This window comes from Mauremys reevesii, linkage group 22 (genome assembly GCF_016161935.1).
Source record: "Mauremys reevesii isolate NIE-2019 linkage group 22, ASM1616193v1, whole genome shotgun sequence".
Lineage (NCBI taxonomy): Eukaryota > Metazoa > Chordata > Testudines > Geoemydidae > Mauremys > Mauremys reevesii.
In genome coordinates this window covers 3,535,057-3,557,930 of record NC_052644.1, presented here as the reverse complement: position 1 = coordinate 3,557,930, position 22,874 = coordinate 3,535,057, and the positions used below count along the sequence as shown (strand labels likewise).

The following is a 22,874-nucleotide window of genomic DNA, read 5'->3' as shown; positions in this document are numbered from 1 at the left end:
CAGGACAGGACACCTACCACCCCCCAACACACACACTCTAACCAGTAGACCCCGCTCCCTCCCAGAGCTGGGGATGGAAGGAACCCAGGCGTCCCCACTCCCAGCCCGGCTTCCTGAGAGGCGACACTGACCATCCAGGCATGTGCAAGCCCCAGGCCCTGATGGAGGGGGGGCAGCATTGGGCTGGGGCGCGGGAGGCTGCCGATGTCTCCCTGGCTCCGCATGCTGGGTGCGTCTCTAAAGGTCAGCGCTGCAGCACGGCTCACGCTCGCCTTATGTGATCAGCAGAGACAGGGGCAGGCACTGGGGGGCCTCCAGCTGTCTAAGCAGGGCTTTAACATGCCTTTCCAAACCCCCCCCACGCAACCAGGGGGGCGGAGGGGGACTGGCCGCATGCAGAGCGGGGGCTGGAGATGCAGCGATTGAAGGATATCTCCGGAGCTGGGGGGAGCCCAGGGCTGGGCTAGCAGGGGGCTACGGGCCGGGATTGAGGGGAACAGGCAGGGCTGAGACTGGGGGGAGCCCAGGGCTGGGCTAGCAGGGGGCTACGGGCCGGGACTGAGGGGAACAGGCAGGGCTGAGATTGTGGGGAGCCCAGGGCTGGGCTAGCAGGGGGCTACGGGCCAGGACTGAGGGGAACAGGCAGGGCTGAGATTGGGAGGAGCCCAGGGCTGGGCTAGCAGGGGGCTACGGGCCAGGACTGAGGGGAACAGGCAGGGCTGAGACTGGGGGGAGCCCAGGGCTGGGCTAGCAGCGGGCTACGGGCCGGGACTGAGGGGCACCACCAGAGATGGGGGTGCTGGAGAGCTGAGGGTTGGGATGGGGGTCGGGATTGAGGGGCACCTGCTGAGCTGCAGGGAGGTCTCACTCACATCACCCAGCTGCGGTTCCCTCTCTCTGCTCCCCCTCCCCCTGCTCCGGGTTCTCTGCGCCCTTTCCCCTCCCCTCCCCGCTGAGCTCCCGCAGGCAGGATGCCGGGGCAGATGGGCCCGTGGGTCAGCCCCCGGCTGGCAGGGACGAGGATGCTGGGATAGATGGGCCTGCCAGTCTGATCTGGGATGGGGAGGAGAAGAAGATGGCAGCATGTCTGTGTCACACAGACAGCAGCTTCCCCCACCTGCCCGTGCCCTGGTGCAGGGGTCTGGGCCCTCGGTCCCCCCGCACCTGCCTGGCACAGCTGAAGGACCCTGGGCCAGCCAGCAGCTGAGGGGAGCTGGGTCTCTCTGGCCCATCTAATCCTACAGCCGGTGCTGACTGGAGCCTTGTAAGCCTCGGGTGGGTTTGGGTCGCTACCATTGGCTGGGTTTTGCAGAAGGTGAAACTGAGGCAGCCAGAGGGGACAAGGGGTCACCGCAAAATCAGAGCCAGGGATTTCACCCAGGAGCCCTGGGTCTGAGTCCCCCATGTCTAACCACTAGACCCCCCCTCCTAGAGCTAGGGATAGAACCCAGGCATCCTGACACCCAGCCCTCCACTCTAATCACTAGACCCAACTTCCCTCGGAGAGCTGGGAATAGAACCCAGGAGTCCTGGCACCCAGTCCCCCATCTTTAACCACTAGACCCCACCCTCCTCCTTGAGCCAGGGATGGAACCAAGGCATCCTGACTCCCAGCCCCACCCAGCTCTGACTAGTAGACCACACTTCCCTCCTGGTGCTAGGAATAGAACCCAGGAGTCCTGGCTCCCAGCTCCCCAATTTCTAACCACTAGACCTGCCTGCTCTAGCCTCTAGGGTGACCAGACAGCAAGTGTGAAAAATCGGGATGGGGGTGAGGGGTAATAGGTGCCTATATAAGAAAAAGCCCCAAAAATCAGGACTGGCCCTATAAAATTGGGACATCTGGTCATCATATAGACCCCACTCCTCTCCCAGAGCCAGGGATAGAACCCAGGAGTCCTGATAGGGTGCCAGCTTTGATGGGCCCTCCTCTCTCAGACAGTCCCATGCACAGCTGCTCAAAGGACGGTGCAGCAATAGATCCAGAGAGAGAGATTCTCCACCCAGGCCCCGGTCCCCCAGCAAACCTCACCCTCAGGCCTCGGACAGCAGAGTTTAGCTCCATGCCAAGAGTTTCCCCTTTCAACTAAAAACAAAAAACGGGGCCGCCTGGAAGCAAACGTCCGGCTGTGTGCTAGGTAGGGCTGGAGGGGGCCTGACATTTCTCCTTGGGAGACCCATACACGTAAACAGGCCCGACTGCCAGCCAACCCCAGGCGGAAGCAGCGCTCAACCCTGAACCAGCTGCAGATTTCTTTGCAGGGCTGGTGGGGCTTTCCAGGCTCCGTGGAACTCAAAAGTTGGTCTCCTCCAGCGCCAGAAGCTGGCTCGGTAAAAGCCATTCCTCGTCGTTGGGTGCGTGCTACTGGCTGGCTCCGGGTCCGAGCTGGAAACAGGGCGGGAGGGTGAATTGTTCCAGAGGTATCCTGTGCTGATGCCAACGCAGATCCAGACTTGGTCAGACACCGCCCAGCTAGTTACACACGCTGGCCAATCGCGAAGCCAAAGCGACACCGCGTGATGTCGCTCACCGGTGGAACTCACCGCCACAAGGTTCCCATAGATGGAGTTGTCACGGAGTGTGGAGGAGTCAGGGCCCTGCACCCCCCAGCTTCCTGCGATTCGCCGTGACTCTCAGCCAGCCAGTAAAGCAGAAGGTTTATTTAGAGGACAGGAACGCAGTCCCAGACAGGTTTTGCAGGCACAGACAACAGGATCCTCCCCAATTAGGTCCATCTTGGGATCCCAGGAGCACCACAGCCCCTTTGGGGGGTCAGAGCCCTGTCTGTCCTTCCCTCCATTCCCCAGCCTTCCCCTGAAACTCTCTCACTCCCCAGCGTCTCCTCCCCCAGCCTTTGTTCAGCTTTCCGGGCAGAGGTGTCACCTGGCCTCTAACCTCTTCTTGGGTTCTCACGTTACCTGCTCAGGCGTCTTCCCTCAAGGCCAGTCTCCCATCCCCCAGTGCAGATCGTCCTCCCAGGCCAACACCCCCCACTCAGCATTCACAGACCACAGTAAGAACAGTCCCAGTTCGTCACACGCTCGCCAGTGGAACTCACCGCCACAAGGTTTCCATAGATGGGAGGCAGGGTGGTCTGGGAGTCTAGATCGGAGCTGGGCGGGAATTGGGTTTTCCCATCCAGCGGAAAGTTTTCAACACAGCAAAAGATTTTCCCATCCCCTGCGCCAAAAAACGTTTGTGAACTGAAAAAAATGGATTGCGGGCCCGACTGGTTCATTTCAGTTTCGCCCGTTGTTATTTATTCTGATTACTGTTAAGGAACAAAGTTGTTTCCAGCCGACAAAGTGGATTTTATTTTTTTGCTTCCAATAAAAAAAATGCCTCGGCAAACGGCCCATTCCCGGGAAACGTCTCAGTTTCGATAAACCCCCATTTCCCAGCAAAACAAGCGGCTCTAGTGAAGAGATCTCGGGTCCGTTCCTCGAGCTTTGCGTGCCCTTGGGCATGTCACTTCATCTCTCTGGGGCTCCACTGGAAGACAGGGGAAACGATCCTTCCCTTGCCTAGTTCGGCTGGAAGCTGTGGGAGGGACCCTGTGTGTCATCACCCACTGGGGACGACGTCTGGAGGTAAGACGCCGGGGGAGATGGGCCCCTGAGGCCACCCGAGGCACAGGCAGAGGGTGGAATGAGAAGCGCTGGGAGAGGCTGGTGGAGTTGTTAGGGGTTGGTTAGTTACTAGCCAGGCCTAGCTGGCTCCCAGTACTGTAACGGGGGAAACCGAGGCACGGAGAGGGGGACGGGACTAGCCCAGGGTCGCCCAGCATCAGAGCCACAAATAGAACCCAGGCCTCCTGACGCTAGACCCACTGCCCCACGCCGCAGCTGTCAGTGGGTCAGGGAGCATTCATCAGGGCTGAGATAGGGCCGGTTGGAGCAGCTGGGCAGCCTGTGGAAGGCCGCAGTCGCTCCCGGGGTGAGCGAAGGGATTCCTGAGCCAGGGCACCCTTTGGATGGCGAAGGCAGGAGCAAGAAGAGATTTCTCAAGCAGCACCCAGGGTGGTTATTTGCTGGGTAACATCTGAAGGCCAGAAACGATTCTGCCAGGAGAATAATGGATAATTAATGGCAACTAGGGACTGGCCCAACAGATAAAGGCAGATGGTGCTACTCGAATAGGGAAGGAAGAGTTAAGAACGAATGAGCGTGGCTGGAGGAAAATGGAGAGAGATTTAGGGTTTGTCTACACAGGAAAATTAATCCGGATTAAGGTCGGGTGGGAATTTAAAGCCAATTAACGGTTCCTGATTAACGCCACGGGGAGATGCTCATGTTCCGGGGACAAGGGGGCCTTGTTCCTAGTCATTGTGATTTGAAGCGGACAGGGTTTGTCTACACTGGGAAACGGATTCAGATTCTAGGTCAGGAGCGAACGTAAAAGGAGCCAGTTATTCAGGAATCGCTCCAGCGGCCGAGCCCCCAGAGCGACTGGAGGGGGATGAACGATGCCTCTTGATTCAGACTGGGAAATAACCGGTTTCATGTTTCTCTCCGGTTCCCCCCAGAGCCGGCAGCTCAAGCCCCGGTCAGTTCTCTGTCCGCGCAGCTGCCGGGATTGCAGCTTAATTAACCTCTACATCCTGCTTAGTCATTATTTTCTTGTTGCAGACATTTATCCTTGTCAGAGGCTCCGGGGCCTGTGGAGACGTCAGTGCCTGAGCCGCAGCCACATGCGGCTCCCCGGGGCCACGAGGTCTCCTCGCGCCAGAGCCGGGTTGAAAAGGTAGCGCGACGCCCACTGAACCTGCCCTAATGGCTTTGCGGCACTAGGGGGGCGCTGTGCTGCAGGAAGTGGGGCAGGGGCGCAGTAGGGGGCGCTCTCCCCTCTGAAACTGTTCTAACTCCACCACGCCAGTGGGGCACTAGGGGGCTCTGTGCTGCAGGGGGCCAGTAGGGGGCGCTCTTCTTTGGTAATCAGGGCTGACCCCAATGCCCCATCATGCTGCACACGGGTGCTGGGCATCTCAAGTTCACACAATCCCCGTGAAACCCAAAACTGGGGTGCTCGCTATCTCTGGCCATCAAATGGTGCATGGGCCTCGTCCCTGGAGCAGGGTGTTACCATCAAATCCTTGTAACGCTCCAGTAGCCGAAAGCCCCCGGATTCTCCTTCACTCCCTCTCCTGTCACCGCTGCACCCCAGAAAGGCTGCATTTGAGCACTCGCTGGCTGGGAAGCCTCATGAAAGGGCTGGATGCGGCTAGATGGCCAAGGCCCTTTCCTGGCCGCGTCCTCAGTCATCCAACTGGGATTGTTCTTGGGCATCACACTAGCAACCAAGCCTGTGGCTCCGTTGAAGACACACAGTCCCCGCTCCAAAGAGGCAGGAGGGGAAACTGAGGCACGGGGCGAGGCAGTGACTTGCAAAAGGACTCCTAGATCCCAGTCCAGTGGTTGGTCCACTAGGCCACGCTGCCTCTCTCTCTCACCCATGGACACATGGCCCCCCCGCCAGCCACGCAGTGCTGGGGAGGGTCTTTGGGGAGCCCAGTGCCCCCCTTATCCCGAGGAGTGCTGTGCAGAGATGCCCAACATACTAATTCCCCAGCCCTGCCCTCCGGCTCTACAGCCAGTCACAGCTCCCAATTCCCAGCCCCCTCCCCCAGCTGGGGGGTGTCCCACCCCGAATACACGTGAGAACACAGCCACGCACACAGTCCCGGCATGTGCACGCACATACGTGCAAAGCCCCCTGCTCACCAGTACCCCCAGCCTCGCACGCCCCCCAATGCCCACGCCGCCTACGCTGACACACGGCTCTCTCACATGTGCAAGTGAGCACACCCCTATGCGCACACGCCATGGGGTGGGGGTGGGGGTGGAAGCCAGAGGGTGGGAAAGGCAGGTGTGGAGGGGCAAGATGGTGGGAGATTGAGGAGAAAGGGCAGTGCCAGTGGGTCTTTCTTTCTTTCTTTCTTTCTGATTGGATTTTCCTTTCTTTTTTCTTTTCTTTCACTTTTCCTTTCCTTTCTTCTTTCTTTTTGAGCAGACTTTTCTTTCTTTCTTTCTTTCTTTCTTTCTTTCTTTCTTTCTTTCTTTCTTTTCCCGCAGGCCTTGTCCATTGCTCTCGCTGCCAATCCGTCCCCCAGCTGCCCCACTCACTCCCTGTCTCTGGCTCCATGCTGTCAGATCAGCCCTCGGGTCCCGTCCCTAGGAGCCGGGGAAGGACGGTAACAGGGCAGCAGGGGCCTGTCTAGCTGTGGCAGCCTCTGCCTGGGATGGTCAGGAACCTGCTGCTGTGAGATGATCAGAGCTGCCAGCCCCTGTGCTCAGCAAGCTGGGCCGGGGTCACTTGGGACACGAGTTTGTGGGTTCCTCAGTGGACACGTTAACCCGGCTGCGTGGTTAGAGCATGAACCATCTGGGGAAGGGGCAGCGTCCTGCTCTTTGTGCGTGTGCAGCGCCGGGAGCAATGGGGGCCCCCGATCTCAGTCTGGGAGGGGCGTGGGGGCTAGTGGTTAGAGCAGGGAGTCAGGCATGTATGTGGAAGTGTGACAGTGGGGTGTAGTGGTTAGAGTGTGGGGGGGAGGGAGCCAGGACTCCTGGGTTCTATCCCAGCTTTGGGAGGGGAGTGGGGTCCAGTGGTTAGAGTTGGGACTCCTGGATACTGCCAATGCCCTGGGCCTGATCTCAATTGGGGCCTGTGCAGCGTCTGGCACGACTGGGCCCTGATCTCGGTCAGGGTCTGAGCAGCGCCCGGCACGACGGGGCCCTGATCTCGGTCGGGGTCTGGGCAGCGCCCGGCGCGACGGGGCCCTGATCTCGGTCGGGGTCTGGGCAGCGCCCGGCGCGACGGGGCCCTGATCTCGGTCGGGGTCTGTGCAGCGCCCGGCACGACGGGGCCCTGATCTCGGTCGGGGTCTGTGCAGCGCCTGGCACAGTGGGGGCCGGGTCTCAGGACAGCTGTCATGCACAGGCCCAGTGATGCCAGCTGAAGCCACGGATCCTTCCTCCTTCATGCCCAGAATCTCCTCTGCCTCTGCCTGTTGCCAGACTCCGCCCCCCCCCGGGCCATCCTGCTCCTGTAGCTCATTCCCCGGGGCCCCCGACGCCACCGCCCCCCCCCCCCCGACGTGCCGAGCTGGCATTTCCATGGCCTACTTTCCAAGGCAGGTTATGGCTCCCCCAGGCTCCCCCCCACCCCCTTTCCTACCTGACCACAATACTCGCAGCTTCTCAGCAAGTCCTCGTCCCCTGGCTGCACCAGGCTGTCAGGAACTATACGGCCCAGCCCCGGTCCTGGGCCCGCGGGCCCCTCACTGCCTGGGGCTGGGATTAACCCTTTCCTTGCCCTCCTCAGTTAGCCTGTCATTTCATAGGCCCTTTTCCCCCTTCTGATCCCTTCCTTGTTCCAATCCTTGGAGCTTTCCTCCCCCCTAGAGTTCCCTGCCTGTTGGGCATGAGGGAGCAACCCCAGCCCCCTGGGCAGGGCCCGCGGGAAGAAGGGAGGGAGGGGAAACTGAGGCATGGAGAGGCGGAAGAGCAAAAAGGAGTCTATGGGAAAGTCAGGAGTTGAACCCAGGAGTCTGGGTTCCCAGCCCTAACCACGGGACCCACCTTGTTCCCGGTTAGGGGGCACCCCCAGGCGTGCGAGTCGTTCACAAGGGACATGAATCTTCACCACAACTGAGCAAACAGGAAGGTGGGGCTGCAGGTTGGGCTTACGGGGCACCGGCAGAGCTGTGGGGGGAGCCCAGGGCTGGGAGCTGCACAGACCCCTGACGCCTGGGTTCTACCCCCAGCCCTGGGAGGGGAGTGGGGGCTAGTGGTTAGAGCAGGAGAGGCTGGGGGTCAGTACGTCACAGCCCTGGGCAAGGGATCCCTATACAAACATGCCCCAGAGGTGGCTGCATCTCAGCCCTGGGCAAAGGCTCCCGGTATAAACAGCTGTCACACCCCACCCCAGAGGTAGCTGCATCTTAGCAATGGATGTGAGACCTCTGTATAAACAGCTGCCACACCCCACCCCAGAGGTAGCTGCATCTCATCCATTAGCTACTTTTACATGCAGCGTCTCATGCGCCTTGGACTCTTTCTGGCTGCGAGGCAGCGGTGAAATATAAACTCATTATTATAATCCTAACAAATGAGTCAGTGGGGAGCCCTGCCGGGGGGAGAGGTGAAATCCCGAGGAGAAGCCCAGCACCACAGAGGATTTTCCTTCTCCTGAAGCACTAATTTCCCCCGCCTCTGTGCTGTGACATATAATTAAGCTGTCACTGGGCCAGTTCTTCCAGCCAAAAGCCACGCGCGCCCTGCGGCAGGGGAGACGCCGGGACTTGCTCCTAAGGGAGTCTCCTGGCTCTCCCCATAGCAAAGGGGAGGAGGGAAATTCGCCAGTTTGGCCTCAAATAGCTGAGAGCAGGAGCCGCAGGGCAGGTGACCTGAGTCACGCAAGGGAACTGAACAAGCAGTGAAGAGAACCCAGGAGTCCTGGCTCCCAGCACCCCCCCTGCTCTAACCACTAGACCCCACTCCCCTCCCAGAGCTGGGGATAGAATCCAGGACTCCCCTTGATTTCAACAGACGTGAGGAGCCCAGTTACCCTTGAGAGTCTGGGCCTTTCTCCCCTGAACCCGGCCCGGCCCCATTGCAGTCAGGGGGCAACTCCAGATTGACCCAGTGGGGCTGAGATCAGAACCCAGCCTGGCCCCATTGCAGTCAGGGGGTGACTCCAGATTGACCCCGGGGGGCTGAGATCAGAACCCAGCCTGGCCCCATTGCAGTCAGGGGGTGACTCCAGATTGACCCCGGGGGGCTGAGATCAGAACCCAGCCTGGCCCCATTGCAGTCAGGGGGTGACTCCAGGGGGCTGAGATCAGAACCCAGCCTGGCCCCATTGCAGTCAGGGCAGCCCAGCACTCCGGCCCGAAGCCCACGGCCAGCCAGCCCCTGCCAGCCAGCGGCAAGAGCAATGGGAACTCACGGCAGAGCGCGTCAGCTGCAGAGACTCAGCTCCGAGCCCCTGCCCCTGTCTGCAGCCAGGGCCGGCCTTACATAGGGGCACCTCCGGAGCAGGGGTGCCCCCTCTCCCTGCAGCCCTCTGCCCCCTGCCTGGGAGCTGCCCCTGGCCAGCTGCTCCTGGGAGCTTCCCGTTTGCTGTACGGGGGAGGGGGGAGGAGGGGTGCTGATGTCAGGGTGTCCCCTGCCCCCCTGCCCATGTACCCCATCCCAGAGGGTGCGGGGACAGGTGAGCGGGAGGAGGACTCACAGCTGCATTTGTTGTGTTGGAAAAACAAACAGCTTTGCTTGGGAGTGGGCCCAGGAGGATGGGGCTGGGGAGAGGGGGGCGCGTGGGAAGCAAGCCGTGAGTCTTCGGTGGGGAGGGGGCAGCTTGCGGGTTCGCCTAGGCGTGGGGAAGAAATAATCTGCTCAAAGGAGGTCAGGGTGCCCGGCCGTCGCTGTGTAGAGCAGCTGCTGAGATGCAGCCGTCTCTGGGGTGGGACACGGGGACTGTTTATACAGGGATCCCTCGCCTGGTGCTGAGATGCAGCCACCTCTGGGGTGGGACGCGGGGGCGGTTTATACAGGGATCCCTCGCCTGGTGCTGAGATGCAGCCGTCTCTGGGGTGGGACACGGGGACTGTTTATACAGGGATCACTCACCTGGTGCTGAGATGCAGCCGTCTCTGGGGTGGGACGCGGGGGCTGTTTATACAGGGATCACTCCCCTGGTGCTGAGATGCAGCCGTCTCTGGGGTGGGACGCGGGGGCGGTTTATACAGGGATCCCTCGCCTGGTGCTGAGATGCAGCCGCCTCCTTTCCCCTCCACACACTCCTCCAACGCCCGGCTTATCACCCCTCCAGGAGCCCCCCAGCTGCAGCTCTGACGCTAATTGTGGACGTCGCCCTTGGAGATGTGGGGGGGGGGCCAATCCCACACGCACCCCTCAAGCCAGAGGGAAAGGGAGAGGGACCATGGGGCTGGCAGGCAAGATGTGCTCAGGCCCCATTTCCCCCAGCCCGGTGCACTACCCGGAGGGGATCAGAAGGGGGAGCTGCAGACACCCGCCCCCCAGCACCAGCACAGGAACGGGGTGGGTAGCACTGATGGGGGCTACTTGTTCTCCTGCCGGTGCCGCCGGTCGCTAGGCCCATGGCCAGCCGCTGGGGGGAAACCCGCTTGGAGACCGACTGGCACCTCTTAGGGTGCCCGGCGCACAAACACTCCAGGCCTCAGTCAGCCCCCCGGCCAGGTTCCTGGGCAGAACCAGGATCTGGATTCAAATCTTGCCCCAGGGCCTCAGTGGACGCTTGGGCTCATGGGGCAGAGCTGTGGTTTTGCGGGGTGTCCCGGCCCCCCCCCTCCGCTGGCCAAGTCCCCTCAAGGCACCTGGCCAGTCCAGAGCCCTCTGCGCGTCTCATCCCTCGATCCCCGGTTAGTAACAATCCCCGGCTGTTCTCCCCCAGCACTCGCAAGGCGCTTGGCTGAGGAGCGCAGCGGCATTGTCTCTGTTGTGCAGATGGGGAAACTGAGGCACGAAGGCGGGTGGGGGGGAGGGGAGTGGCTTGCCCCAGCAGACACTGCCAGTGCCAGAGCTGGAGGAGACGCTGGGCCGCCTGAGACCCACTCTAACGCTCCAACCACTAGGCCGCACCACTGAGGCTGGGATGACAGTCCGCACCAACCCACCTGGGGAGAGATTTCGCCTCTTTAGGGCGATGGCAGCATGCTGGGAGGCGGGGGGGTGGGGAGAGGGGCAGCCCTGCTATGGAGCTGTTCATCCCCGGGTGCCCCCAGGGGGGTGGAGAAAGCCGAGAGCCCAAAGGTCAGCGAGGGACCGTGCCAAATCTACCCCCTCCGGGCAGAGTGGGGCCCCTGGTGCGTGACCGCTCGGATAAACCCCTACGTGCGTTGATCCCGGCCCTGTGCTGTGGGGCCGAGGGCACAGGGACCGACCCTGCCATGGCCGGGGGGTGCTGGGGACAGAGGGAGTTAGGTTCATTGCGGGGGAGTTGCTGCAGGAATGGGTGGGGGGAGGCTGCCGGAGGGGGCGGGGCTACAGTCCATTGATGGCTGCGGAGGGCCAGCCCTGGCTGCCAGGGTCAATGTACAACGGCCTCGGCAGGGGCCCGCCCAGCAAGTTAATCAGTGCCCAGGGGGGCAGCCTGTGGCCGGCTATAAGGCCCGGGGGTCGTTAGCCGCTGGGCACAGCCGGACACCTCCCGAGGCAGCCGGGCCGTGCGGGCAGCGCTGACCCCGGCCGAGGAGGATGGAGCCTGGTGCCGTGCTGATCACGGGCTGCCTTCTTCTCCTCCTCTTCCTCCTCCTCTTCCGAGCCTCGGCGGGCCAGGGCCCCGGGCGCCTCCCCCCGGGGCCAACCCCCCTGCCCGTGCTGGGGAACCTGACCCACAACGTCCTCCCGCTCTATCAATCCTACCGCCGGGTAAGGAAGGGGGCTGGGACCGGGTGCCAGGGCTCCCACTGCGGGTCCATCCGTCTGGCAGGCGTCCTGCTTCCTCTCTGCAGGTGCAATGGAGCTACCCATTGCCCTGCACACCCCTCTGTCCATCCCCACCTCCCCCCCACCTCGATCTAGCTCCCCGCCCCCCGGCAGCCCCCTCGATCTAGCCAGCCTCAAATTGCCAACGCTCCGGGGCTGTCCTGGGGTCCGCAGGAATTAAAGCTTAATTAGGCCACGTGATGAAACCTCCAGGAATACAGCCAACCAAACTTGGCAGCCCCAGGGCCTGTAGGGGGGGGTGAATCGGGGCGTGTGGCTGAAGCACCGTGCGGCTATTCTCCGCCCCCCAGGGGGCGGATTGGGGGGCGTGGCCAGAGCGCACTGAGCTGTGGTTGTTCTCTGCCCCCCAAGGGCCCATAGGCGGCAGATCATGAGTTACAGCAGCCCTGAGGCTGCTCTAAATTACACTGGGGGCCAGGCAGGGTACAAGCAGCACACAGAGGCTTAAAGTTGCTTTCCCCCATCTCTGCCCTGAGTGGAAACTGAGAGTAAAGCCGCCATAGGTTAAAAACAGTGGGGGCCCCCTAGTTCCTGATTAATTCCCTCCCAAACCCCATTTTGCTGTCTTACCCCTCCCCCTCCCACTGCGATTCCCACCCCCAGCTCTGCCAGGAGTATGGCCCCATCTTCACCGTCTGGCTGGGCCCGAGGCCCACGGTGGTGCTGTGCGGGTACGAGGTGGTGCACGACGCCTTGGTGGAACACAGCGAGGAATTCAGCAGCCGGGCGCCCATCCCCTTGCTCAAGCAGCTGGACCAGGGGTATGGTGAGTGCGGGCCAGGGAGGGTCTCTCTGCAAAGCCCTGCTCCCCTGCCTGGTGGCATCACACCGGCTCCACTGCCTCGGTGGCTTTGTTAACCTGTGGAACTGCCTGCCACTGGAGATTATCACCACCTTCTTTGGCCTTTTTGGGTGGGGGGGCAAGAGGTGATGAAAAACTTCAAATAATTGGACAGGAAAATGGTGGCGTTTTCCCCTTTTGTTTTCCCTTTCTGTCCAAAATTTTCATGGCCGGGGGGACACATTTCCCAACTAACCCCAGGGAGTGTCTGTCTGTGTAACCCATGCTAACCTAATGTGGTGGTTGGGGGTCTAATGGTTAGAGCTGGGAGCGGGGATGGGGGGATGGAAGCCAGGACTCCTGGGTTCTATCCCCAGCTTTGGGAGGGGAGTGGGGTCTAGTGGTTAGGGCAGGAGGGGGGTCTGGGAGCCAGTACTCCGGGGTTCTATTCCCAGCTCTGAGAGGGGAGCGGGGTCTAGTGGTTAGAGTGGGGGGGGAGCTGGGAGTCTGGACTCCTGGGTTCTATTCCCAGCTCTGGGAGAGGAGCCAGGGCCTCTGTTAACGACATTAGATGACATCCCCACGGTGCTGTGGCAGGATTAGTTAACACCAACGGCGAGCGCTGGAGGCAGCTGCGTCGGTTCACCCTCACCACCCTCCGGAACTTGGGCATGGGGAAGAGGCTGCTGGAGCAGCGGGTGCAGGAGGAGGCGCAGCACCTCACCCGAGCGGTGGCTGAGAAACAAGGTGAGCAGTGGCGTGCCCGACACAGGCCCTGGGCAGCATCCCCCGACGGTGAGCCTGAGGCACCCGACGGCGAGTCCTGGGAGCCCTGGCTCTGGAAGGGAAGAGTCTGAGAGTGGTTAGAGCAGGAGCTGTCAGGACTCCAGCTGCAGAAGGGGAGTGGGGTCTAGTGGTTAGAGCAGGAGGGGCTCAGAGCCAGGACTCCTGGGTTCTGTCCCCAGCTGCGGGAAGGGAGTGGGGTCCCGTGGCTAGAACTGGCTGAGCTCGCATTCCAGACTCCTGGATTCTATCCCAGCTCGGGGCGGGGCGGAGCCAGGACTCCTGGGTTCTCTCCCAGCTCTGGGCAGGGCAGAGCCAGGACTCCTGGGTTCTCTCCCAGCTCTGGGACGGGAGTTGGCTCTAGTGGTTGGGGGGCTGAGAGCCAGGATTCCTGGGCACTCTCTGGTTTCCCCATGTAGGGCTTGTTCCCTGCTGTCTGCTTCCCCCACCCCCGCACACGTTACAGGGCACGCATTCGACCCGGTGCCCGACCTCACCCGGGCCGTCGCCAACATCCTCTGCTCCATGGTGATGGGGACCCGATTCAGCAGTGACAATGAGACATTCCAGGAGCTCCAGCGTCTCATCCTGTCCTACATGTGCTACTTCCGCTCCCTCCCAGCGCAGGTACCCGGGGGGACCCGACGCTCCCAGCCCCAAACCACCAAACCAGTCGCCCGCTGGGCTGCAGGCCCCTCTCTCTGGGACCAGCCGCGAGCCCATTCCTGCGGCCAGGACGTACCTTCAGCGGGCCGGGAATTCTTCCACAAACCGGTTTCCCCTCGGAAAACGCCAATTCCCCGGTGCAGGGAAAGGGCCCGTTTTGGTGAATTCCCCACTTCCAAAAAACGTGCCCCCTCCGGCGCGGATGGTTTTCGAAAGGAAAAAGTTCCGGGCTTTTGCGTCCAAATGACTTTTTGCTCCCAAGACACTGTTCATTTTTGGCAAAAGCAAACGCAGACGAGGCGGGTGATGAAATGTACCTTTCGACGGCCCCGCGCCGGAATTTCTCTCGCCCTCCCCAGTTTGGGTTTGTGAGATGTCCCGATTGAGGGCAGGACATTTTTCCTGCTGCTCAGCAGACGGGAAAGCCGTTTCCCAGCCAGCTCTGTTTAGCCACCTCCGGGGGGAAACTGAGGCAGCGAGGGGCGGTGTCTGGGCACCGGGACGCCCAGCAGAGGAGGGATGAGAACCCAGGGCTGCTGAATTCCAGCCCAGCGCTTTTAGCCTCCCTTCTCCCTGCCTGCTATTAAATGGTCACGCCCCCCCCTCCACCAGCTCCATCCCATCTCTCTGCACCCCCCCCCCCCCCAGCTGTACAATACCTTCCCGGGTATCATGCACTTCCTGCCCGGCCAGCACCGGCGGATCTTCAGGGAACAGGAGCGCCTCAAAGCCTTCATCCAGGCCCAGGTGGCGTCCCACCGGCACAACCTGGACCCCAGCGCCCCCCGCGACATCATCGACTGCTTCCTCCTGCAGCAGGCCAAGGTGAGGGGCGTCCCGGGGGGCAGGGGGCGACAGCACCAAGGGAGCTGCTGGGGAGACGGTGAGGGAGGGGACCGCAGCTGGAATTCACTTCCATTGATTGGGGGGGTTGATGGGATCCTGTAGCTAGATCCCCATAGATACCCCTGTACCCCCCTCCCCACACATGCCTCCGCCCACCCACCCATCCCCATGGACACCCCTCAATCCACCCATCCCCATGAACACCCCTCAACTCCCACAGTCCCACCAATCCCCCTACACACACCACATCGATCCCTCCACCCATCCCCATAGACCCCCCTCAACCCACACACCTGCACCAATCCCCCACAACACACTCCCCATCCAACCCCATGGACACCCCACACACCCCCATCCCCTGCCCATCCCCACAGACACCCCTCAACCCACCCATCCTCCATCCATCCCCATGGACACCCCTCAACTCCCACAGTCCCACCAATCCCCCTACACACACCACAACGATCCCCACCCATCCCCATAGACACCCCTCAACCCACACACCTGCACCAATCCCCCACAACACACTCCCCCCCATCCAACCCCATGGACACCCCACACACCCCCATCCCCCCGCTCATCCCCATGGACACCCCTCAACCCACCCATCCTCCACTCATCCCCTGCTCCCCCTTCCTTTTAATAATCCCCTGTTCCTTCCACCCTCCCCATCCTCCATCCATCCCCATGAACACCCCTCAACTCCCACAGTCCCACCAATCCCCCACAACACACTCACCCCCCATCCAACCCCATGGACCCCCCTCAACCCACACACCTGCACCAATCCCCCACAACACACTCACCCCATCCATCTCCATGGACACCCCTCAAGCCACCCGCTCCCCCCCATGGACACCCCACCCTCCCACCACACCACCACAATCCCCTCATCCATCTCCATGGTCAACCCACCCATCCTCCACCCATCCCCACTTCCCTTCCTTTTAATCATCCCCCTTCCTTCCACTCCCTCCCTCATCCCCCATCCATCCCCAAGGACACCCCTCAACCCAGACACCCCCCACTCCTGCACCCATCCCTCCAAGCCCATGGACACCCCTAAATCAACCCACCCCTGCATCCCCATACACCCCTCTATCCACCATCCCCAGACACACCCCTCTATCTATCTAGCCAGCCACTGACTACACTCAGCACCCTGTTACCACTATGTGGGTTCAGGGTCTCTCTCCTCCAGCTCAGATTCCTGCCCCGATGCCGGCTCCTCCCAGCTTCCTGGAGCCAGGCCGACCGTCCCTCCGTCTCCCCAGGGCTGGGGGCCAGGAGCCGGGCAGCGGTGGCTGGCAGGGGCGCCCCTTGCCCCGGGTTGCAGTGGCGGGGCGAGATTGTGCCTCACTGGGGTCCGTCCCCACCCCCGGCCCTGTGCTAGGAGCGAGGGAAGGAGCAGACGGAGTTTAAGGATGAGAACCTGACGGCGCTGGTCAAATCCCTGTTCATCGCCGGCATGGAGACCACCAGCAACACCATCCAGTTTGCCCTGCTGCTGCTCGGCAAGTTCCCGGCCACGCAAGGTGGGTGCGAGCGGCTCCTTCCCCCAGCCCATCCCCAGGGTGCTGATAATCCCCCAGCTGGCACCAGACAGACGGCTCCATCCTCAGGCAGGCGGGGGCTCCTGGCAAAAGGAGGGGGACCACCACCCCCCCTCGCGAGGATCCCACCGTTCCTTCCCTCACATAGAGGGGCCACCCCAGACAGGGTGAAGCAGATGCAAGGGCCCTGCTCCCAGTCAGGGGCCATAGGGGGCAGATTGGGGGCATGGCCAGCGTGCCCTGCGTTGTGGCAATTCTCTGCTCCCCCAGGGCTCATGGGGGCGGCCTAAGAATTAGAGCAGCCCTGAGGTTGCTCTGCATTACATCGGGCACTGGGAATAGGGGAGAACAAAGGGGACTTACAGCCCCCGCCCCCATCCCAGTCCCAAGGGCAGGGTGGGGGAGACAAGAACAGGGTCCAAGGAGCGAGACAGAGGCATAGGGGAGGGGGTGCAGGGGCAGAGCCCCCAGCCAAGCGGGTGGGAGGGTAGAAGGAGGTAGGAGCTCTCCCCCCTCCCACCCCCTACTCCGAGCCATCTTGGGGAGGCCAACCAACCCTGGGGAGGGCAGGAAAAGTGATGCAAAGGATCCTGGGAAACGTGTTGCTGTCTGCGGGGGGGCTGGCCATTGGGGGTGGGGAGAGACATTGGCGGGGATGGGTGAGAAGGGGAGGATGGAAGCGGGGGGAACACACATGGGGGGGAACCCCCCCTTCCCTGACATGCCAGGGCCACACATGTCTCCTTGCAGCGCGGGTACATGGGGAGCTGGACAGGGAGGTGGGCAGGACCCGGCCCCCCGCCCTGGAGGACCGGCTACAGCTGCCCTACACCAACGCCGTGCTGCATGAAATCCAGCGCTACCTCGACATGGTACCCATGAGCCTGCCGCACGCCACCACCCGCCCCACCCCCTTCCGGGGGTACCTCATCCCGCAGGTGAGAGCCCCCCACACACAGCCAGTTCACTGGCCCAGGTCGAGCTGAGGAAATGCCACCCTTCCCCCTTATAGCTTTCACTTCCCCAAGCTGCTGGGCCACTAAACTGTGGCTGCGTCCCACCCCAGAGGTGGCTGCATCTCAGCACCAAGCAAGGGACGCCTGGGCGAGCAGCTGCCCCGTTCCAGCCCAGAGGTGGCTGCATCTCAGCACCAAACAAGGGACACCTGGGCGAGCAGCTGCCCCGTTCCAGCCCAGAGGTGGCTGCATCTCAGCACCAAGCAAGGGACGCCTGGGCGAGCAGCTGCCCTGTCCCACCCCAGAGGTGGCTGCATCTCAGCACCAAGCAAGGGACGCCTGGGCGAGCAGCTGCCCCGTTCCACCCCAGAGGTGGCTGCCTTTCAGTGGTGGGAGAAGGGATCCCCTACCCAGCTTGGCCATGAAATGTTACTTGGCCAGCATAGGAGCAGGACATCCTGGAGTCTCCTCCCCGCTCTGCTGTCCAGTGTGTGACCTAGGGCCCATCCTGTAACTGCCCCGAGCCTCAGTTTCCCTCTTTGGGAAAGGGGCATAGCAAACCCGCAGGGCTATTTTCTTTCCAGTCCTATTGCCATAAAATGCCTAAAACCTTGCACTGTCCGTGTCTTGTCCCCCTCCCCCCGCCCCAGGGAACGACCATCATCCCTCTCCTCGCCTCCGTGCACTTCGACCCAGCCAGCTGGGAGACCCCGGAGGATTTTAACCCGGGTCATTTCTTAGATGAGAACGGAGCATTCAGGAACAGAGACACGGCCATGCCCTTCTCTGCAGGTAATGTGGACACGGGTTCGTCTCCCATCCCTCTCACGTGCACATACACACACAGCAGAGCTCAGCCCCTCCCGCAGGGGGCAGCAGGGACACACACACACACACACACACACACACACACACACACACACACACACACACACTGCAGAGGCTCGGGGTTGTTTCAGTTCAGAACAAAGACCAATGCAAAGGCCTTGCCAGCCTCTCGCCTGACCTACGACCAGGGGGACCAGCCAGGGGATTTCAGCAGGTGAGATCATTACTCCTGAGCTCAGTGGCTAGTGATCAACTGCTCCATGTCTAGCTGGCAGCCGGTATCAAGCGAAGTGCCCCAAGGGTCGGCGCTGGGGCCGGTTTTGTTCAATATCTTCATTAATGATCCGAAGGACGGCGTGGGCTGCACTCTCAGCAAGTTTGCAGATGACACTAAACTGGGAGGAGTGGTAGATACGCTGGAGGGTAGGGATAGGATACAGAGGGACCTAGACAAATTAGAGGATTCAACCAAAAGAAACCTGATGAGGTTCAACAAGGACAAGTATCGAGTCCTGCATTTAGGACAGAAGAATCCCCTGCACCGCTACAGGCTGGGAACCAACTGGCTAAGCAGCAGCTCTGCAGAAAAGGACCTGGGGATTACAGTGGACGAGAAGCTGGATATGAGTCAGCAGGGAGCCCTTGTTGCCAAGAAGGCTAATGGCATTTTGGGCTGTATAAGTAGGGGCATTGCCAGCAGATCGAGGGATGTGATCATTCCCCTCTATCCGACATTGGTGAGGCCTCATCTGGAGAACTGTGTCCAGTTTTGGGCCCCACACTACAAGAAGGATGTGGAAAAACTGGAAAGAGTCCAGCAGAGGGCAACGAAAATGACCAGGGGGCTGGAGCACATGACTTATGAGGAGATGCTGAGGGAACTGGGGTTGTTTAGTCTGCAGAAGAGAAGAGTGAGGGGGGATTTGATAGCTGCTTTCAACTACCTGAAAGGGGGTTACAAAGAGGATGGATCTAGACTGTTCTCAGTGGTGGCAGAACAAGGAGCAATGGTCTCACGTTGCAGTGGGGGAGGTCTAGGTTGGATATTAGGAAACACTATTTCACTAGGAGGGTGGTGAAGCACTGGGATGGGTTCCCTAGGGAGGAGGTGGAATCTCCTTCCTTAGAGGTTTTTAAGATCAGGCTTGACAAAGCCCTGGCTGGGATGATTTAGTTGGGAATTGGTCCTGCTTTGAGCAGGGGGTTGGACTAGATACCTCCTGAGGTCTCTTCCAACCCTGAGATTCTATGATTCTACTGGGTCCTGCTCCGGGCGCGTACGACAGAACACAGCTGCGCCCTGGGGCAGGGACTCAGGACACCTGGGTTCTATCCCCTGCTCTGCCAGGTGGCCTGGGGCAAGTCACGTCCCCACTCTGTGCCTCAGTTTCCCCTCCCCCCGTTGGCTGTTTCAACTGGGCGCTCGCTGGGGCAGGAGCTGCCTTCTAAAACTGCTGCTCCCCCCTGGAGAGGGGACCAAGGAGAGCCCCTGAAAGGCGCCGCGGGCTGGAGAAAAGGTGAGCTGGAAAGAGATTGAGCGTCTCCGAAAGAGGCGACTGGCCCCTGGCGTTCAAAGCTCCTTCTCGGGGGCTGCTGCAGTTCTCAGCTGCGTGCTGGAGGCAGGCCCCCAAGTGGCCCGACGAGACCCAGCTGACGGGCTTGTCCTCTTGTCCCCTCTCCAGGGAAGCGTGTGTGTCCCGGGGAAGGGCTGGCCAAGGCAGAAATCTTCCTGTTTATAACCACCCTGCTGCAGAGCTTCACCCTGGAGCTGCTCGCAGACCCTGGGACCATCGACTTGGCCTTGCTGCGAAGGGCTTTCCGCGGCCAGGGCCTCTCCTACGAGCTCCGTGCCGTCCCACGCCCAGCGTAGAGCGGGGCAGGGAGAGAAGGAGCCAGACCCAGATGTCTTCCATGCTGGGGTCAACCTGGAGTCACATCAGTGCCCTCTGGGCCAGCTCCTGATCTCATTTACAGTGTGGTGCACATCCAGAGTAACTCTCCTTTCACACCAGTGCTCCTGGGGCCAGCTCCTGATCTCATTTACACTGTGGTGCACATCCAGAGTAACTCTCCTTTCACATTAATGCTCCTGGGGCCAGATCCGGATTTCATTTACACTGTGGTGCACCTCCCGAGTCACTTTCCATTCACACCAATTCTCTCTCCTTTCACACCATTGCTTTCTGGGCCAGCTTCTGATCTCATTTACACTGTGGTACACATCCAGAGTCACTCTCCTTTCACACCAATGTTCCTGGGGCCAGATCCGGATTTCATTTACACTGTGGTGCACATCCAGAGTCACTTCCATTCGCACCAATTCTCTCTCCTTTCACACCAATGCTCCTGGGGCCAGATCCTGACCTCATTTACACTGTGGGGTAAATACTCCGCTGACTTCACTGGAGTAGGAGCCAGACTGGAATTGCAGTTACAGCGAGTGTAAATCTGGAACCCCTTCCTGGATGGCAGCGGAGTCGCTCCGGAGTGACTGAGATCAGAATCTGCCTTTGTGAATTCAGATCTACACACCCATGATGCACAAGCCAGCACGCAGCTGGGCCATAGCGCTGTGGGGCCCAGCTGTTCAGGGCTGGAGCCTGGACCCCTGAGTTCTAGTCCTGACCCTACCACTGGCCTGCTTGGGCAAGTCACATCTCGGTTCTGTGCCTCAGTTTCCCCTCCTTAATAATTGACTAACCCTGGCACTGCTGGGCTGTGGTCAGCGCGTTTGAACCTGCTTTTCCTAGTGCTGAATTCTTCTGGATGTGTTTCCCCGAGAGCCGTCCTCAGTGCTTGGCCATGGTTTCTCTGTCTCACGCACGCTGTCTGCCTGTACCTCGCTTGTAGAAATGCCCTGGGGGTGTTTCTCAGAATTGCAGCTCACTGCGCTTCCAGAAAATTGACTGACACAATAAACAGAAGAAAAGACCAGAATACTTGGCCACGTCTTTGTATCTTTCGTGCGCATCAGTGAGACAATGGGGAAAGACAAACCGGTTAATATCAGGCATGTGGAAGGATGGGGGGGAGGGAGTGTCAGACTTTGGGTAGCTCACTTCTTGTCTCTGGGCCTCAGTTTCCCATTGCCTGTCCTGCGTCTCTCTCGTCAGTTTTTTGGAGGTGGGAACTCAGCACCAAGTGATCAGGGAAGTGGGTAGGGTGCTGGCCGGGACTCAGGACACCTGGGTTCTCTTCCTGTCACTGAGCGACTGGATGCATCTAGGCCCCATTGTGTGCCTCAGTTTCCCCTCCCGCCCTTTGTCTATTGAGATTGTAAGCTCTTGGGGGGCAGGGGCTCTCTCTCACTCTGTACCTGTGCAGGATTGGGCCCCACTCTCAATCAGGGCCAGGAGGTGCTACCGTAAGACACCTAATAAACACCACCACCTAGCGCTTGTCAGCTGTGGATCTCAATGCGCTTTACAAAGGAGGACTGTGGGGAAACGGAGGCATCGAGCAGGGGAAGCAAGTCACCCACGTTCCAGCGCCGTCCCCCGCACAGCACATGCCTAGTAAAGAAAATAGCTCCCTGCCAAAGGGCCGAGAAGCGAAGCCCCGTCTTGGGTCAGACACTGGCATCTTCGAGACAGAGCCCGGTAATTTTCAATACGGCGAAAGGTTAAGCGTCGGCCGCCCTGTGGATCTGCCGGGAGGCCGCGGCAGCTGCGGGTTTTTATTAGCAATGTAGGGAAGGCGCGGCCTCAAACGAGTGGGTGACACGAAATGATATGTTTACTTTGGCGAGCGCTGAGAGATGCCGGCGGGGAATTGATTGCTGAAGTGCAAGCGAGGGGCTGCTCATCGCAAGGGGCAATTGGAGCCTCGCGTTCGAGCTGATGAGCTCTCAATGAGCGAGCGTGCGGGGAAAACGATCTCGCTGGCAGCTCGGCGCGACGCAGCCGCTCGATGGCAGCGCGAAAGCCGGAGGGACACGCGGCGGGGCTGAAAGTGATACTGACGATAGCATCACAGGGGTGGGCGTAGCATGACCGTACACACACACACCCACCAGCCTGCTTCGGTGCCGCGAGAGGGGAGCTGGAGCGGAGATCGGCCAAGAGAAATTTATGATGAAATTAATGAGCTGGAGGATGGCGTGGATTGCACACTCAGCAAGTTTGCAGATGACACTCAACTGGGAGGAGTGGTAGATACGCTGGAGGCAGGGCCGGCTTTAGCTCGATTCCCCTGATTCCCCCAAATCGGGCCCCACGCCTAAGAGATCCCTGGGCCCTAAAGAAGAACGACTAACTTTTTAATTTTTACTCACCCAGCGACGGTCCGGGACTTCGGCGACACTTCGGCGGCGGGTCCTTCACTCGCTCCAGGTCTTCGGCGGCATTTCGGTGGCGGGTCCTTCAGAGCCACCGAAGACCCAGAGTGAGTGAAGGACCCACCGCCGAAGTGCCACCGAAGACCTGGAGCGCCGCCAGGTGAGTACGAATCGGGCCCCGCACTTCCTAAAGCCGTCCCTGGCGGGAGGGTAGGGATAGGATACAAAGGGACCTAGACAAATTAGAGGATTGGGCCAAAAGAAACCTGATGAGGTTCAACAAGGACAAGTGCAGAGTCCTGCACTTAGGAAGGAAGAATCCCGTGCACCCCCCTCTGTGCCTCAGTTTTCCCCATCTGTAAAATGGGGATAGTGATACCGGCCTCCTTTGTAAAGCGCTTTGAGATCTCCTTGCTGCTAAGAGCGAGGGATTATTATTAGCTGGGCAAGAACTACCCTATAGGCAGGTTTTGCAAGATTTGAAACTGACATCTGTCCCTCCAGAATTGGGGGCTGTCTCCTGGAAAGCAGGAACCCTAGAAAAGGTTTAGTGATCATGGCAGACAAGCAGCTCAGCGTGAGGTCCCCGGGTGGTGCTTGGGCTAGCAGGGCTGATGCTGTCCTGGGATGTATACGTGGTGGCAGAGAGGGGATTTCACCTCTGTGCACAACCTTGATGAGACCAATACTGGGCTAAT

The 22,874-nt window shown here is 60.4% G+C and overlaps 1 protein-coding gene across 3 annotated transcripts; it reads left to right on the top strand.

Moving 5' to 3' along the window:
• Positions 1–11,182: 11,182 nt before the first annotated feature.
• LOC120388953 (cytochrome P450 2C23-like) lies at positions 11,183–20,830 on the top strand. 3 transcript variants are annotated; one of them, XR_005590687.1, is made up of 9 exons: positions 11,183–11,409; positions 12,091–12,253; positions 12,866–13,015; positions 13,518–13,678; positions 14,366–14,542; positions 15,957–16,098; positions 16,867–17,054; positions 17,769–17,864; positions 19,583–19,665. XR_005590687.1 is itself a non-coding variant. In XM_039511084.1 (9 exons), exons 1-9 carry the CDS (start codon positions 11,236–11,238, stop codon positions 19,768–19,770), a joined length of 1,479 nt encoding a protein of 492 aa, XP_039367018.1. In that variant the 5' UTR covers positions 11,183–11,235; the 3' UTR covers positions 19,771–20,830. The 3 variants fall into 3 exon arrangements, 2 of the variants coding, with proteins under 2 accessions (XP_039367018.1, XP_039367017.1); XM_039511084.1 differs by having other exon boundaries at positions 12,872–13,015; positions 17,723–17,864; positions 19,583–20,830; XM_039511083.1 differs by having other exon boundaries at positions 17,723–17,864; positions 19,583–20,830.
• The last annotated feature ends 2,044 nt before the right edge of the window (positions 20,831–22,874 follow it).

Excerpts from the sequence above, each read along its gene's own strand:
- LOC120388953 (XM_039511083.1), top strand. The coding sequence starts at position 11,236 with ATGGAGCCTGGTGCCGTGCTGATCACGGGCTGCCTTCTTCTCCTCCTC. Across the intron at positions 13,016-13,517 it reads AGCGGTGGCTGAGAAACAAG|GGCACGCATTCGACCCGGTG; the intron begins GTGAGCAGTGGC and ends CACACGTTACAG. Across the intron at positions 17,865-19,582 it reads GGCCATGCCCTTCTCTGCAG|GGAAGCGTGTGTGTCCCGGG; the intron begins GTAATGTGGACA and ends TCCCCTCTCCAG.